Raw genomic sequence first — 15,762 nt, 5'->3', positions numbered from 1 at the left:
AATATTTTCTCAGATGCTCGAATATTGGTCCAACTATTAATATTCAGTAATTCATCAAATGAGCAATAATTGTTCAGATGAGAAATAATTGTTCAGATGAGCAATATTTGCTCAGAATATCAATATTCATTATGTTGATTCAATTATCAACATCATTCATTAGAGAACTACACGTCCCAGCAGACATGTTCAATCCATGAATCCTAGAGTATTTGGAAATCATGCTCGACTGAACAATACTTAGACTCATCGTCTAATCAAGTCAACGACTTCCTGATCCAATACACGTCTGCCTTGCAGACTCCATGTTCGTGAGAAATCAATCACGTCACATGGGGGATATTAATTAGGGTTTTGATCTGGTGGCCTATGACACGTGTGTTCATCCACGAAGAGAAATGTGAGTAATTCGTGCAAGAAGTTGAGAGAGTTAGCAAAGTAGTGGGTGGACAATCAACCAAGTCTCCGCACGACCTGGAACTGGTTAAACCAAGATTTCCCACTTTCCCACTCTTTCACTCGAGCAACATCACACTTACTGGAGATCAATGTGTCCACATTCTAGCAATATAAACAAGTCTCTGAATCCATGAAACGCAACTTTGCTCCATGTGTATACATCACCTTAAAATCCTAGATCAATAAGGGAATGTGAGTTGATGAAGGTGTTAAAATTCTTTACCTAGTTGTTTGTCATAGGTCTTCCTTTTTTTTTCATGTTGAGATATAACCTCACTGAAATCACCCATGAGTAGCCACGGTATTGTTGGGGTTGTCATGATGCTTCCAAAGTTGCCAAAGGTCTTTCCTTGCCGCCGGTTGTGGTGGGCCATAAATTCCAGTAAATAACCATGGTTGTGTATCTTTTGTTTATGTTGAGAAAATATAAACATGTAAAATCCTCTGATTGGATGCTAATACAGAGACATTGAGATGGGATGTCCACATCAAGCAGAGTCCACCTCTATGTCCAGTACAAGGTACAGTAAAATAAATTTGAAATCCTAAGCTAGATTGCAAAAAAGATATATGATCCACTGAAGCTAAAGTTTCTGATAAAAACATTAAATTTGGTACGAATCTGCGTGTATACTCACGCACCTTTGAAACTGTCAAGCGGTTGTGGATACCCTAACAGTTGCATGCCAAGTAACTCATGACTGGTGCGAGTGTTGGCCTGTGCCAACATCTCGCAAGGCATTTAGTGAATTTGTGGTTGCAATCTCTTCATTGAAGGAAAGCTTCCAAGCAGGTCTTGCTGATGAGGTGCTGATATTGTTGGCTCTGTTATCCTTGGTCGATGATGCAATTACTTTGTGGAAGAGAGTCGTTGGTTCGGCAGTTTCAGAATTAGGTGATGGAGCTGAATTGTGTACTTTTGTTCTTCTTGGTTTTCTTGATCGTGGTGTTGATACTTCAAATGCCATTATTCGGATCTTTGTAGTGTGTTGTTCTAGTTGGGCTACCGAGACATATTTCCTTGTTTTTACAGGTGGTGGTTGTACCCCAAAATATGGTGTGTTTGGAAGTTGCAGGCGCTCAGGTATCTTCTTTGGTGGTCTCATAGTCCTTATCTTGTAGGTTCGAAGTGGTTTCATGATGTTGTGATGGTCCACCGTCCTAGCATTTATAATGACTATTACCTCTAATTTTCCATTTATGATGTGAACCAGAAGGTTAACTTTGACATCCCTACGTTGTAAAACATTGAGTAACACTTGAGTGTACTCATGAGTGAAAAAAGCTAACATTCGACTGATACCCGGTTTTGTTTTTGGGAATGATGCCCTATCCGAAACCGGATCCGATTGTTGATTCGTTGACCCGGATGTTGTTGTTTTGGTTTCCACTGAATGGGATTTTCCATTTCTTTTGTTGGTGGGCTATTGATGATGGATCTTATCCATATGTTCCTCCACATGTGTGACAAATCTGCTTGAGCTATTGGGTGGCGTAGTCGACGTGGCTTTTAGTGGCCCTGCTGGTTAGGGCATTGTCCAACATTTCTGATGAGCTCAAAGACTTACTCAAGTGCTTTTGCATGGGAGCGTTCTTTGGTATTCTGTTTTTGCGGATCAGCAGGTTGGCTTGTGACAGCACCTTTGCAGATTTGGTCTGGTGTGTTACCGAGTTCCATGCTAAACCGTGGCGAGCCATCTCCTCTGAAAGGTGAGTTGGGAACGGTTTGGACGTCTAGCTGGATTGTTAACCCTACTAATGTTTTCATGCTCCTGATGCATATTTCCCCCAATGTTGTTTGATCTATTCCATGATGTTGTTGTTGTTGTTGCTGGTGGATCTGTTGTTGTTCTTGGGTTTGATCATCCCTGTTGTTTGTACGAGTTGTGGAAGCTTCTCCAACAAAAAAGTTATTTGCCTTGTTTTCCTGCATGTATTGTATATTTTGTGTTTTTATGAAAGAAGCTTTCATCTTTGCATTAAGTCTTCCCTACGGGAAGTTGGGGAACTTACCATTCTTCATTGCTTGTTCCATTCCGAGGAAGTTTGTACAGCCTTTGAAGATGTGCCCTGGATATCCACAAAGAAAACATAACACTGGTATATTTTCATAATAAAATTGAACCCCACACACCTTTTCCCATGTTTATCATGACTCCTGGCATGAAAGGTTTGTTGAAATCGATCATCACATAAGCTCTGGATGGAGACCCAGGCAGATCTATTTGTAGGATCGTTCCCGTTTTTGTCTTTTCAGTGAGCTCATAGATTGTTTTCTCATCAGCTAGATATCTGGGTAAGTTTAAAACCTGCAACCAAAAGGGTGCATATTTAAAACAGTTTTCTGGGTATCGAACAAAGATATTCCAATCTTCAAACAATACTACCTGGTTTCCTGCTATCCAAGGTTGGTTTTCAAGAATGAAATTTTTGTCTTTTTGATGTTCCAGTGACATTTGAAAAACATGCATGGTGGAGCTAGTTTCCATGTGGTGGAAACGTAGAGGAAAAAATCTGGCAGATGTAGAGAGTGATGGTGGTTGTGTAGCCATTGGTGGGATAGGAGGTGTGGCAGTGAAGGTTGGAAATAAAAAACTTCGATAATTCAGACACAACTTTGAAACTCCAATTTGTGTTTCCCGAGTTTGAACAACTTTGAGAATTAAGGGGGAGAAATTGAATCGATTGAAAGTTTGATCCCCAAACCAATGAACAAGAAATGCGTTAATATGCACCTTGACTTTAGTCAATGACAACGGCGCTCATTTATATCACATTTATTGAACACCCAATTATCTGAAAAACACCAAGTAAAAAGTAAATTCATATCAGAAAGTACTGAACACCCAATTATCTGAAAAACACCACGTAAAAAGTAAATTCATATCAGAAAGTACTAGAGTAAATTGTATATAAATCTCTTCATCATCTTCAGTTGGATCTGATCCTGTTGAAAAATAAAGTGCTGGAGTTGAAAAAACCGAAGGAGGCTTGAATTTATGAATTAACAAATAAAAAAATTTAGTCATGCTTCACAAGTAAAATACTCCACATGATCTGTGTGAACAAATACAGATTTTGGGAAGAGTAATTCATTACAAGGAAATCCCTAAATTCTTGCTACAAGACAGGCCTACTTACTAACTAGATTACCATTGCAAATTGATAACAAAAAATCAGATTAGAAAAGACTTGACTTTTTAAAAGAGATTTCCAACCAAGTATTGTCATAATCAGATTGGCATAGTACACTTCTTTTGTGAATGCCCTAACAAATGACATCGACCGCATTGAACAACTCGTTTTGGCCTCTTAAAACTCTCTATCCGGAGAACTTTCTTTTTAGGTCGACCAGGCGGCCTACGAGTCTTGGGTGGACGTATAGAGAGATCAACTTTGGCACCTCCACCATCAGATCCTTCACCAAGTTCCCTCCAATGACTCTTGTCTGGAATAGAGTTTATTATCTCAGAATAGGTCTCAAGGTAACTTGCCACTGTGAAACAACGTTCAGCGAATAAATGTGCATTATGACCACAAGAGATTAGGGCAGCAGCAGCATGTGCACAGGGTAAACCATAGATCTGCCAACGACGACAAGAGCAAACGCGACTGCGTATGTCCACGATATTTGTCCTCTCCGTCGAAACAATCTCAAACTCTATCTCATTTGCACGAAGGACTTGGTAACAACGTGAATCTGCAATAGCTTCTGCAATGCGCTTCTCAGCTGATGGAACAAGAATAGAATTCCAACTCATTCCCATGTTACGGCGATCTCTATACCATGACGTTAGTTGATGGCGAATATGCTCCATCATTTGCACGATCGGGAGCTCGTGACCTTCTAGAGCCCAATTATATAATAACTCTGTTACTCCCAAAGTAAAGTGACCATATCGTACTCCTTCAAAATATGCTACAGCCCAAAGACGGGGAGGGAAACGATGAAACCATTGCATGACATCTTGTGAAATCTCTGCCATCTCAGAGATCTTGGATTCAAATTCAACAGCAGTTAAAGCATAAACAGCACTCCAGAAGATGTTTACCAATTTTGTGTTCTTAAACTCATCACGAAAATTTTCACTAACATGACGCAGACAAAACCCATGGAAAGCACTAGGAAAATGAGTTTCCACCGCTTCCAAAATACCTCTTAGTCGGTCAGATAATATCGTAAGCCTGGGCATACTCTCAGTATTTACCCCAAGCAGTTTTCTCAACTCTGAAAGGAACCACATCCAATTTTCATCGCTTTCTGAATCAACAATAGCAAATGCCAAAGGGAACAGTGTATCGTCTGCATCAACAGCTGCAGCACAAAGTAAAGACCCGAGAAATTTTCCTTTGAGGTGGGTTCTATCAAGTTCTAGAAGTGGCCTGCAAGCTTTTATAAAGCCGTATATTGATGCACGATATGAAATAAAGAGACGTTGAAAGTGATTCTCGTGCCCAGCAAAAACCGATGCTATACTTCCTGGGTTTGTCTTCTTAACCTGTTCACAATATGCAGGAAGGAGACGGTAACCTTCTTCAAATGTTCCATGAACTGCAGCCATACTACGCTCCTTCCCCCGCCATGCCTGCATGTATGAAACAGCAACCCCATGCTGTGCACGTATGTCCTGCAAGATTTCCTTTGGTTTGTATTGTGGATTATCTCGCAGACGTGCTTCAACAGACCTAGCAACCCAGCCAACTGATGCTTGCTGATGATGGTGATTTAAAACACCTTCACAAGTGTGTTCTCCGTGCAAAGTTCTAACAGTAAAAGTTGGAACACCTGGACATTTTGCTACATGGACACGCCATGGGCATCCTTCCTTCGAACATTTGGCTATAAACCGGCTTCGGTCTGACTTCACAATACGAAGGTCAAAATGCAATGCTATAGCGATATCTTTCAGACTCCTTCGACATGTTTCTACATCAGCAAATTCTTGCCCTATAACTAAAGAATGGTCAGCCAGTGATAAAGAATGATCTGGAATAGCCAAGTCACCAGAGACAGATAACGGACCAGGGATACCCAAGTGATCAGCCACAGCCAATTGATCAGGGACTGCCAAGTGATCGGGAACTGCCAAATGATCAGGGACAACCAAATGATTGCGGACAGCCAAAGAATAGTTGGCCATATATTCACCGGATATAACAGTTTCAGCTATAGAATGATGCAAATGGTTTCGCTCATGCCATACGGGTTATATGCTCCCGACTAAAGTAAGCTCCAATCATATAAACAAAACACTATACAAGAACTACTATCAGAATAATCCCAATCTAAAAAACTGATAAAAAATTATATTCAGGACCTGCAGATAAAAAGACAGCATGTCAGAATTAGAAGAAGTCAGCCTAAAAGAGTGAAGTACAAACATAAGAAAAATGGCATCTCGAGGTTTGGCAACGATAAACCAGTGGCTTTAATAATTCAGTCAACAAATCTAGAAGAGCAACGGAATTTCTATTCGCAGGCAGATAAACCTGAACTCCAAGTGGAAAGCACAATGTACAAATGAAAGTCGTATAAGCTAACAGTTGTCTGTATCCATATCTTGTCAGAGCAACTTCTTATAATATCCATAAAAAGATGATATATCATGCCTATAAATAGAACTGCACTAGTTGCAAATTTGCAAGAAAATTATTTAATTTTGTAATTACCAAGAAATAGATTATATAAAAGGCCTTCAGTTTTTACTCAATGCAAATCAAAGAGGCTTTCCTGGCTAATTATTTTTCCGTCGTAATTGATAATCTTTTGCTAGGGTAAGTCCTAAACTCTAGTTTGTTACACACTCTGGCAACAGCTACATAAAAAGTCCAAGCATCCATCTTTCCCTCCAGAGTTCACCTTAACTTAATGACCACTACCTACAATTACCCATTCCTAACTTTCTACCACTTTCAACTTCTTTTCTACCAACAAGATAATGTTTTCTAAAATTTGATAATCCACTAACCTCTTCCGACCCAGACAAATCTAATTCATGTACTGAATTCATAAACACGGTATTCAATAATGACAAGAACTCGAACTAACTAGCAAAAACACATTTCCAAACGAAACCCTAACTGATCTTCATAAAGCAGTTTATACAACAGTTCAATTACAAGAATTACATAATAAATCGAAGCCCCAAAAACAAAAACAAAAAACGTCACAATGAAAGATAGGAGTATCTGTACCAGTGATTTAAGCAACGATTTCAGAAACAAGTCAACTCTGAGTTATATAATATATATATATATATATGAACTCCCCACAGAATTCGTATAACCGAACTCAAGAAACTTTAGATCATTGAAGAGATCGATTCGTATTTAAACCGTATAATAAACAATATGTTTGAAAAATAGGTTTAGAAATTGGAACTGAAACCCTATCTGAAAATTTTAAAATAAATTGGGGATATGGGCAATATTACAGACGAAGGCGATGAAAATCATATCCAAAGATTATTTAAATTCCGGAATTGCCCCTATTTGTCTATAGTTCAGTGTTACGTTCTGTAGCAAACACTCCATTAACTTTTATACATACTACTTTTTTTTTTATAGGGCGCTCCAACCAAATGGTTTCGTGGGCTCTTATATAGACAAAAAAAAAAAAAGATTATAGGGCGCTCTTATAATCATATCCAAAGATTATTTAAATTCCGGAATTGCCCCTATTTGTCCATAGTTCAGTGTTACGTTCTGTAGCAAACACTCCATTAACTTTTATACATACTACTTTTTTTTTTTATAGGGCGCTCCAACCAAATGGTTTCGTGGGCGCTCCAAAGATTATTATTTAAGGGGTGATCTAATTTATGACAAAAAAAAAAGAAAAAATTAAGAGGTTATTTAGCGTTTCGCACCCAGTAAATGTCCAACACTTAATTTTGGTATCTAATATTTGAAATATTAGGGTTGGTACTTGACCGGATGTTGGCTGTCAACAACCCTATTTAACCCATTATTTTATTTCTTTAATTTTCATTAAAACTTTATTCAAAGTTACGATTCTATCCCTAATAAAAACCCGATAAACGGCCATGATTAAGTCCAAGATTCTAAAACTAAATTGTCGCCTTTTCGTATTCTTATCTCTTTTGTTTCATGGAAGTATGGAACCAACTTCGTCCATGGCGGAAGGAGCTATTGCGAAGGGAAACGCCGCTTTCCCAGGTGGTGATAAACCAGCAGCATATGCCTATGCATCACTTCACCAACACACATAAGCTTTAACTAATATGCTGAATTTATTTATTTTTTTGAAAGTAAACCACATGGGAGTAAACGGTACAGTAGATTAGGTGCTACTTTAATTGGTTTAGGTAAGTTCTGATGATGCTATTTCAACTTATAAGAAAGGTTTAGAAATTGATTAAAACAATAAAGCGGTAGAAGTTTGGATTACTGATGTGATGCCCAAGTCGATAAGCGTCTACGATATCTAAATCGAGATCCAGTTACAAACCCGTTTGTTACGATTTCCAGAGATTTGATTTGTGGTCTAAGTTAATGGTTGATCCATCAACAACGATGTACTTGCAACAGCCTGATTTGGTTCCGGTGATATGGTTAGAAGAATCCTTATATAGTGATTATGTATATGAATGATTTAATAATTATAGTGGTTCTTGATGTTTCGTTGAATTGAATGTTAATATGAGAACGGGTAATCCTGATTAGATAATAGAAAAGGATAGAAACGGTTTGATTGGTCATCTGTTAACAAGGGTGGGGTGGATTTGGGGATGGGTTTTAATTGAATTTTATTATATTGATTGTGTTGGAGGTGGTCAGTGCTGGTGGATGTTAGTGGTGTTGGAGGTAGAAACGAGTAGAAGTTACGGTGGTGCAGGTGCAAAGAAGAAGGAAGAACATGTGAAAAACCGGTGTTGTTAGGGAAGGTGTGACAGAGGTGTATTTTTATGGATGTTTTAATAACTCCATTTCTTTTAAAAATTTAATTTGTAATAATTATAAAATAGAAAACTAAAATAACGGGGTCAAACAGAATTGCTGACAGTCAACATCCAGTCAAGGTACCAACCCTTACTATTTCAAATATTGGATCCCAAAACTAGGTGTTGGATATTTACTGGGTACCAAACGTTAAATAACCCAAAAAAAGAACCTATTACAGGAACGCTCCAATCAAATGGTTTTGTGGACGCTTATATATTTAAATGCCTTAAATGAGGATAAGGGGTGACCTAATTATAACAAAAGATCGAAATTATCTTTTAATGATTAACTTAAATCAATGTTATAAAAAGACGTGGTCTTTGTCTTTGTGATCAAAGAGTCAAAGAACGGACAAGATTCATCCGGGAGGCCCATCCGTCGGTCTCTGTCTTCCGGATCGAGTTTTTAACTTGGACGACCAGAAATTTGTAGTATTGTTACGGGGTGGGTATATGGGTGAACAAAATTTCGGTTGATTTTTTTCTTCCTTCTTTTAATGAATTGAGTTCTGATGTTTGGTTAGCGAGGGAGATAGATGCGGACAAAGCGAGAGATGCTTTCTTCTTCTTTGTTTCCTTGGCTGAGTTACCCGCAATCCATTCTGAGAAGAAAATCAAATCATGTGTATTTGATCTTCTCTTTTGAAGATATAACAGATGTGAAGAAAAAAAATGAAAAGAAAAATGGAGACCATGTTTATAAACACAAATTCTAGGGTTTGCTCTCTTAATCTTTAGCTTATCTCCTGTTCTTATTTTGATGTTTTCACGGTTTCTTTCTTTTTTATCGTGACTTAATTATGCAACTATGCTTGGTCAATTTTTCTTTTGATTGAGAACTTTATTTAATCGGTGAATGTTATAATTTCTTATTTTGTTGTCTGTGTTCTACTTATCATAGTTATAAAAAGGTATGAGGTTTATGTCCATGATGACAAAAGTTATCAGACGGACGACGTTTAATACAGACCCGATGCGAAGGTCAGGAAGCTCGGGATGGAGTAGTCATTAGACGGCTGAAAACACTCACGGTATTGTTAAGTGGGTCGGTGTGGTGAACGAATTTTGGGATGGGAAGGAGTTCGTACGGTATAACCTTACTTTCTCAAGATTTCTCAAGAACCATCTTTTCTCTCTTTTGCCTCTCTGAAACCACTTGGAGCAGAATACTTAATTTTTGTCTGTTTGATCTGTAGGTGTTACCATCGTCAAGGGGAAGGCGATGTAGTGCTTCAAGGAGCTCTGAATCTCCAAATAATTGCATCTATTAAATTTAGGGTTCAAATTCTTTTTTATGTGTTAAAAAGTAATTTGTCGTCTGCAGTCCAAAGTTGTTTATATATTACTTCATTTTTACTCTCATATGAAGTTCTTAAATACTCACATATAGTTTTGTGTTTCAAGGAAGACCTTTCTTTGTTTTGTCGACGCATCACTAGCTCAACTCCACACAACTATAAATTTTCTGACCGTATTTGGATTACTAAATCAACCAGCCTAAGTTTTCAAGGTAGTCTCTTACTAATTTCACATCCCGATTTTCAACGTTCTGCCATATTTAGCATACTTGAAATTTCTGTGACTTAAAAGATACTTTAAATTGGTGTATGCAGGGGTTGTATTGGTTCACGAATGCTAACCTTGAATCAGTGTATTTGCAGTTTATCTTGGTTCAGTAATAAGATGATTTATTATGTTTACCTTCAAACTGTTTAAATTCATATTGTCTTACTGCTTTTTGGTTGAATACGGAAATCTGTGGTGAATATGTTACAGAATTTACAGTCTTATTTCTTATAGGTTTCTTGAATTTATTCTCCCATGGTTTGTAGGTATAACAAAAGTTTGCACAGTTATTAGCCTAACCACTCAGCTTACTCGAAGGCTCCATCGACACCATGAATATTCCTTTTTAGGGTCCAATCAGTTAACTCGCCGGTGAACATGAATAACTCTAACATGCTGAAATTAATAACAAGATTTGAAGTTGTGGTTGGGTTAACTAAATTTTTCTAAAGAGATTTAAGAATCAATTGCCGCCGTCACCATCACCACCGCCAGATCCGTTTTAGTGGAATGTAAGTAAACCCATAGTTTCTCCTTTTATTTATTCCCTGATGAAGCTTCTAAACTAACAATGATTATCATTTTAGACAGACTCGATGGCGCAGTCACAAAGCTCTATCTTCTTACAAGCAACGGTTGTTGTTCTTACCCTTTCTATTGAGAGGGAACAGGAAGGAAAGGCCCGAGAAAGCTAAGGATGGAGAATATTTCCTTCTTTTTAAAGCGAATATGCACTTTAAATTCGAGAAGCAGACATGCCCGGGATTGGAGAATTTCAATCTAATTCATTCTAATATGGAAACTAAATTTATCCATCCAGGTATTTTCTTCTCTTTTGTCCTCATATTTCAGTGGATTTAGAGCTAAATTAGTTTTTACCATAGTCGGTTTTTAATTAACACAAATGACACTCCAGAGAGATTTTGGTTTTTAATTAACACAAATTACACTCCAGAGAGATTTTGGGTGTGTACAGTTTAATAGTTTCCCATACCCGTATATGTTTAGTGTTGTTCAGGATAAAAATGTACTTCAAATAGTGTCATGCGTCGTGAAATGATGTTTCTTCAAATGGTATCTTTTAGTTTCCCTCACTTTGGGTTTGATGCAATTAGACCAAATAAAGAGCCATTAATCTGTCTTCCTGCTATTCAAGGGGTCTTTATTGATCAAGTTAGTTTTGTTTCTGTGAAACATGGCACACTTTTCGGTACTGAGAAAATTATATGTTCATTCATGTGTATCATGTCATAGGTTTATCTGGCGTGGTTAATCTGAACTTGAATCATTATGGCATTTGAGGAGGTAAAATTTAGTATTGTGCTTGTGCACGTTTTACACTCTTTAAAAAGTGGTGTTATTTTAGCCCCTTCATGCGAGCTGTAATATCCATTACTCTTTTTCAAAATTTAGTCTTTTCGATTTCCTCATATACTCAAACTTAATTTACACTTTAAATACCACTAGGTACTAAAAAATTTGTCCTAAGGGAGAAGATGGCGGTGATTACATAGCCCTGCATCCGTACTGACATGGGTAAGACGTAGCTGTGTTCTTGCCTTACGCGAAGAAAATTGTCCTTAATTAATCAAAAACAGTCAACAAAAGAATTAGAAAAACCACTGTCAGTGTTATATCTGAATCGTGGTACTAATCTAGGTTTTGGGTGAGTTCATTGTCATTTCTCTTTCTTTGAACCCGAATTGTAGGAATTGGCAGTAATTCTAGCGATAAGGTACTGATCTAGCGTACATACGTATTACTGTATAGTAATTTATCAATTTTAATTGATGTACGCGTTGGTTTTAAGCAGTACACGAGTTTTCTTTGCACTTATTGGTTGCAACAACATTATTTATAGCTGAGGTGAAGTAAGTCATAGACTGGGGACTTAACTTGGTAGCCTAAACTAGAGAGAATGTAAGTGATTCAAAGTTGTTCAGTCGTCATCTTTGATGTACAAGACAACTCCTTCCAGCTAGGCATTTTTCACCGTGTGCACATTTTTGTAGTAGTCTCTTAAATCTCATCTTCATGTTGTTGACAATTATTTTTTCACGCAGTTGGTGATTTTCAAATCCGAATATTTTTCAAGTGCCTTGGATAGTTTGTGGCTGTCCAAGTGTTAATGGTTAAATAGTATCCTTGCTTAGTTTCTTCTCCACTTTGTTTTAGTGGATGGTTTTATTAATTCCATAACAAACCTCACGTAGGCCTGCGATCCAATACAATTATCCTAGTATATGACCATGTCCTTATAAAGCACAATATCTTGGATATGAGCATTTTCGTTTCTATTTACAGTGAACCTGTACTACGTCCATTGAAAAGGAGTATTTTGTATATCCAACTGATGAATCGTCATTATCGACAGTTGCAAGCCCGTGCAAGGAGTCTTTCCTAGCCCACTAAGTATACTTCTGAGTGTTTACGCTTTTGGGTTCTTTATGTTTTTATTTTTTCTTGGTTTTAAAGGTTCCCCTGCACTCCAGCATATCAATGGGCAGCCATAGTTATGCTCTGTTACAGTTCAACCCTCCCGCAACAGCTTATCTTTCTTAAATGCTTTTAAAACTATGTTATATTGCACTGGAGTCGCAGCATCAAAGATCCATTAACGTAGTCTATGGAGAGCATCACCACAACTAAAAGTAAAAATTCTTCCTCAGCTTTTTTTTACTACTCATATCAGAGTGCAGTCACAGTGATTTGGTCCTTACAAAGATCCATTATCATTGTCTAAGGAGAGCATGACCACCACTTAAAGCAAAAACTCTTCCTCACATTTTTTTTGTTTACCACTGAGGTACTTCATTCTATAAACAATCAAATTTTTTGTCATTTTTAAATGTTACCTACATTTCATTTTTTTCCTCTCAGGGATATCAAATTATCAATATCAATAAAAGGGTATCAAAATTAAGATTTAGGAACATTTATGTATGGATTATTATACTTCCCTTAAAATTGGGTGCAGTTTGTGCATAAGAAAGTGAAATAACCTTTTTATTCTCATGGTGTTTCTATAGGAGAGCTATTTGAAGTAACGCTGGACAGGTTGTTAACTTTGCTTAGGGGTTTTCAAGCTCAAGGGAAGCATGTGCTTATGTTTTTTGGTGGTATCAGGTTAGTTACGATCAGTTTTTGTTAGTTATAGCAAGCCATCAAGGGACATACATTTCATTTTGTTAGGGTGTACGCATAACAGAGAAGTGGAGGGGCAAGGCGTGGATCCATGGTTGTAAGTCATAAGATCAATTTTATCAATTCCATATTTATGAAGTTACATCATATACATGTTACGTGGAATTTTACTATCTTAGTTTCATATATAGTTCGTGTTTTTATACAACCAGTAGCCATATAGCATGAGCTATGTGGATCCCATGGCTGGATTTTGGTATCCAAACTAACTCCTGATTTATGTGCATGAATATAAATCTGTGGCGCAATTGTAGCGCGTCTGAAGGTTATGTGCTCGAATCACGTCAGGTTCAGTGTCCCACTTTAATTATCTTGGAACACATTGAATAAAATGGCATACTTCCTAACTCTCTGTAATATTAGTATCATTATCTCCAGCTTTAATTATCTTTAAGCCTATAGTTGGGACATTAGGTTTGTTATTCAGCATTTCTCCAATGCAGTTGAGACATGTGTTTAAATTTTTTCTTGGTTCTTCGATAACGCCTGCCTTCTAACGGTTAGTTGATGTGATTTCTGGGTTTTGCTTCGCAGGTGCTTATTTCACATTGATGGGTTTTCGTGCTCTTACTTTGGTTGTCACGAGTAAAATTTACATCTCTTCTGCTGTTTCCTTCCACCCGCAATGTGCTTCGTTCTATCTGCATATCAATTTGTGTTGTGTCTGCACTTGCAAAAGTAAGAGAAGCAAAAAAAGAATATCATGATATAGCTGAGAATAGTGCACATGGTGAACTGAAAATGATTTCGTTTCACATAATAGAAGAATTGCAGAAGGGATTAATGAAATAATTAGGGTACGTAATTAGGGAAAGGAATTGATCGATTAATCGCATTGAAACAATTAGGGTAAGTAATTCTCAGCTACATTGTACATTTCCACTGCTAAGATATCTAAAGGATTTGGCAAGTAACCATAAGGATTTTTTTTGTTGTTTGTTTTTGTTTTTGAGATTACAGAATTGTTTATTTGCTTACCATTTCTACCCAACTATGAACCCCATGCATATAATATTGTGATACTAAGTTCCGATAGATAAGAATTGAGATTAGTTTGCATATTAGAGAGGAAGATGGGGATTACTTGGAGAAGATGAACCAAAAGTGACCGCTTGAGAATATTAGGTATATGTTGGTTATTTTCTTGCCATTCACCTTGACTGCCAACGAAAACTTATTCAATAACACGTTATCATTTTTTTTAGTCTGTGATGTAGTACAAGATCCAGTGATGATGTACTCTAAACTCACCAACTTCCCCAACCAAGTGGATGTTGAAGTTTCACAAGTGACGATGTAATCACATACGTACTTTTCTCACATAAGCTTTGCTTGATGCTTAAACTCTGTACATAGTTTACTATTGCGAATATCAGAAAAGAGTTCCACAAATAATGAAGAAGAGAAAGATGTTGAGGAAAAACGAAGACATGGAAAGTGAAGGAGACAAGACAACTTCTGAGTGGGATGTTCTCAATGGCATTAAGTCTTTTCATGGGGGGTTTTCTGTGTTTCTCTGAATTGAATTCAATCGTTACTATTGTGAAGTTATAAGGGTTGAGAATAATTATGGTAGAATGGGAATAATCGATAAAGATAATAATAGTCATGTGATAATCACGGTTGCTATATATAGATCGGGAGGTTCACAGTTGAAGGTGCTATTAATTTGATTCTAGGTATTAATAATCAAAGAGACAATATTTTTTGTTTGTTTGAAGGAATGAGGAGCATGAAAGCTCCAAACTTCATTGATTAATAAAATATAATTACATAACAGTCAATTACATCCATGAACCGAAATACATGATTAGTACAGTCATTTTGAAACGAAGAGAATCGAAAACAAAAATCTGCACCAAATATATGTAAACCAACAGTGGAATTGAATTCTTCTGATGGATACACTCCGAGAAGATATGATGCTTCCATAAAAGAAGTAATATGTCCAAATTCAACATCGAATTCTGTAATCTCTGTTCATCACGTCCGTAAATGGTCGTAGGAAAGACTGAATGAAAGCGAAGACCTTCCAGGAGGTATGAGAAATCATAATGACACAAACTTGCCATATGTATCAGAAATAAAGAAATACTATAATATCAATTGCTATAATGCAATTGGTTTTATTTAAGTCTATACAATAAGAGTAAGTCTCTACACGAGGAAATAAGAAGATGGTTGCGAAAATTCAATGGAGAAGATGAAGATAACTATTGATGGATGAAAATAAGGTATGGGAAGGAGATAACTGTTTATGTTAAAAGATAAAGTTGCTGAGCAAAATAAGGAGAGAAAGTTTGTTTTGTTTTATAAAGCCAAAAATATGAATCCTTTGGGGAATTTACAGGTTGATGATGTGCGTATTAAAGATTTTCGTCGCCTATTTCTTGGTATATAACTAGCTCTGCATTTTATGTACTTTAGGGAAACATATTAAGATTTATTTATCGACAGAAGATACGCTTATGTACTTTTGTTCTCACACTATCTCGCACTTTAAATGTCCGTTTTTCAATAAAACCTAAACGATAATGGATTTGAAACTAATATTTGGAACATGTTCCTC

The 15,762-nt window shown here is 36.9% G+C and overlaps 1 protein-coding gene and 1 long non-coding RNA gene across 22 annotated transcripts; one reads left to right on the top strand and one right to left on the bottom strand.

Annotated features, from left to right (window-relative positions):
* Positions 1–3,430: 3,430 nt before the first annotated feature.
* On the bottom strand, positions 3,431–6,999 carry LOC113358325. The gene is made up of 2 exons (XM_026601865.1): positions 6,655–6,999; positions 3,431–5,777 (listed from the first exon to the last, which is right to left on the bottom strand). Exon 2 carries the CDS (start codon positions 5,598–5,600, stop codon positions 3,693–3,695), a length of 1,908 nt encoding a protein of 635 aa, XP_026457650.1. The 5' UTR covers positions 5,601–5,777; positions 6,655–6,999; the 3' UTR covers positions 3,431–3,692.
* Positions 7,000–8,944: 1,945 nt separating this feature from the next.
* On the top strand, positions 8,945–14,976 carry LOC113358323. Of its 21 annotated transcripts, XR_003364496.1 has the most exons (8): positions 8,945–9,512; positions 9,620–10,501; positions 10,577–10,809; positions 11,244–11,294; positions 11,457–11,525; positions 12,294–12,401; positions 13,019–14,318; positions 14,399–14,976. It is a non-coding gene; the product is annotated as an uncharacterized LOC113358323 (long non-coding RNA). The 21 variants fall into 21 exon arrangements; XR_003364495.1 differs by lacking the exon at positions 12,294–12,401; XR_003364481.1 differs by having other exon boundaries at positions 12,294–14,318.
* Positions 14,977–15,762: the final 786 nt, after the last annotated feature.

This window comes from Papaver somniferum, chromosome 3, assembly GCF_003573695.1.
Source record: "Papaver somniferum cultivar HN1 chromosome 3, ASM357369v1, whole genome shotgun sequence".
Taxonomy (NCBI): Eukaryota; Viridiplantae; Streptophyta; class Magnoliopsida; order Ranunculales; family Papaveraceae; genus Papaver; species Papaver somniferum.
This window is presented reverse-complemented; position numbering and strand designations above follow the sequence as displayed.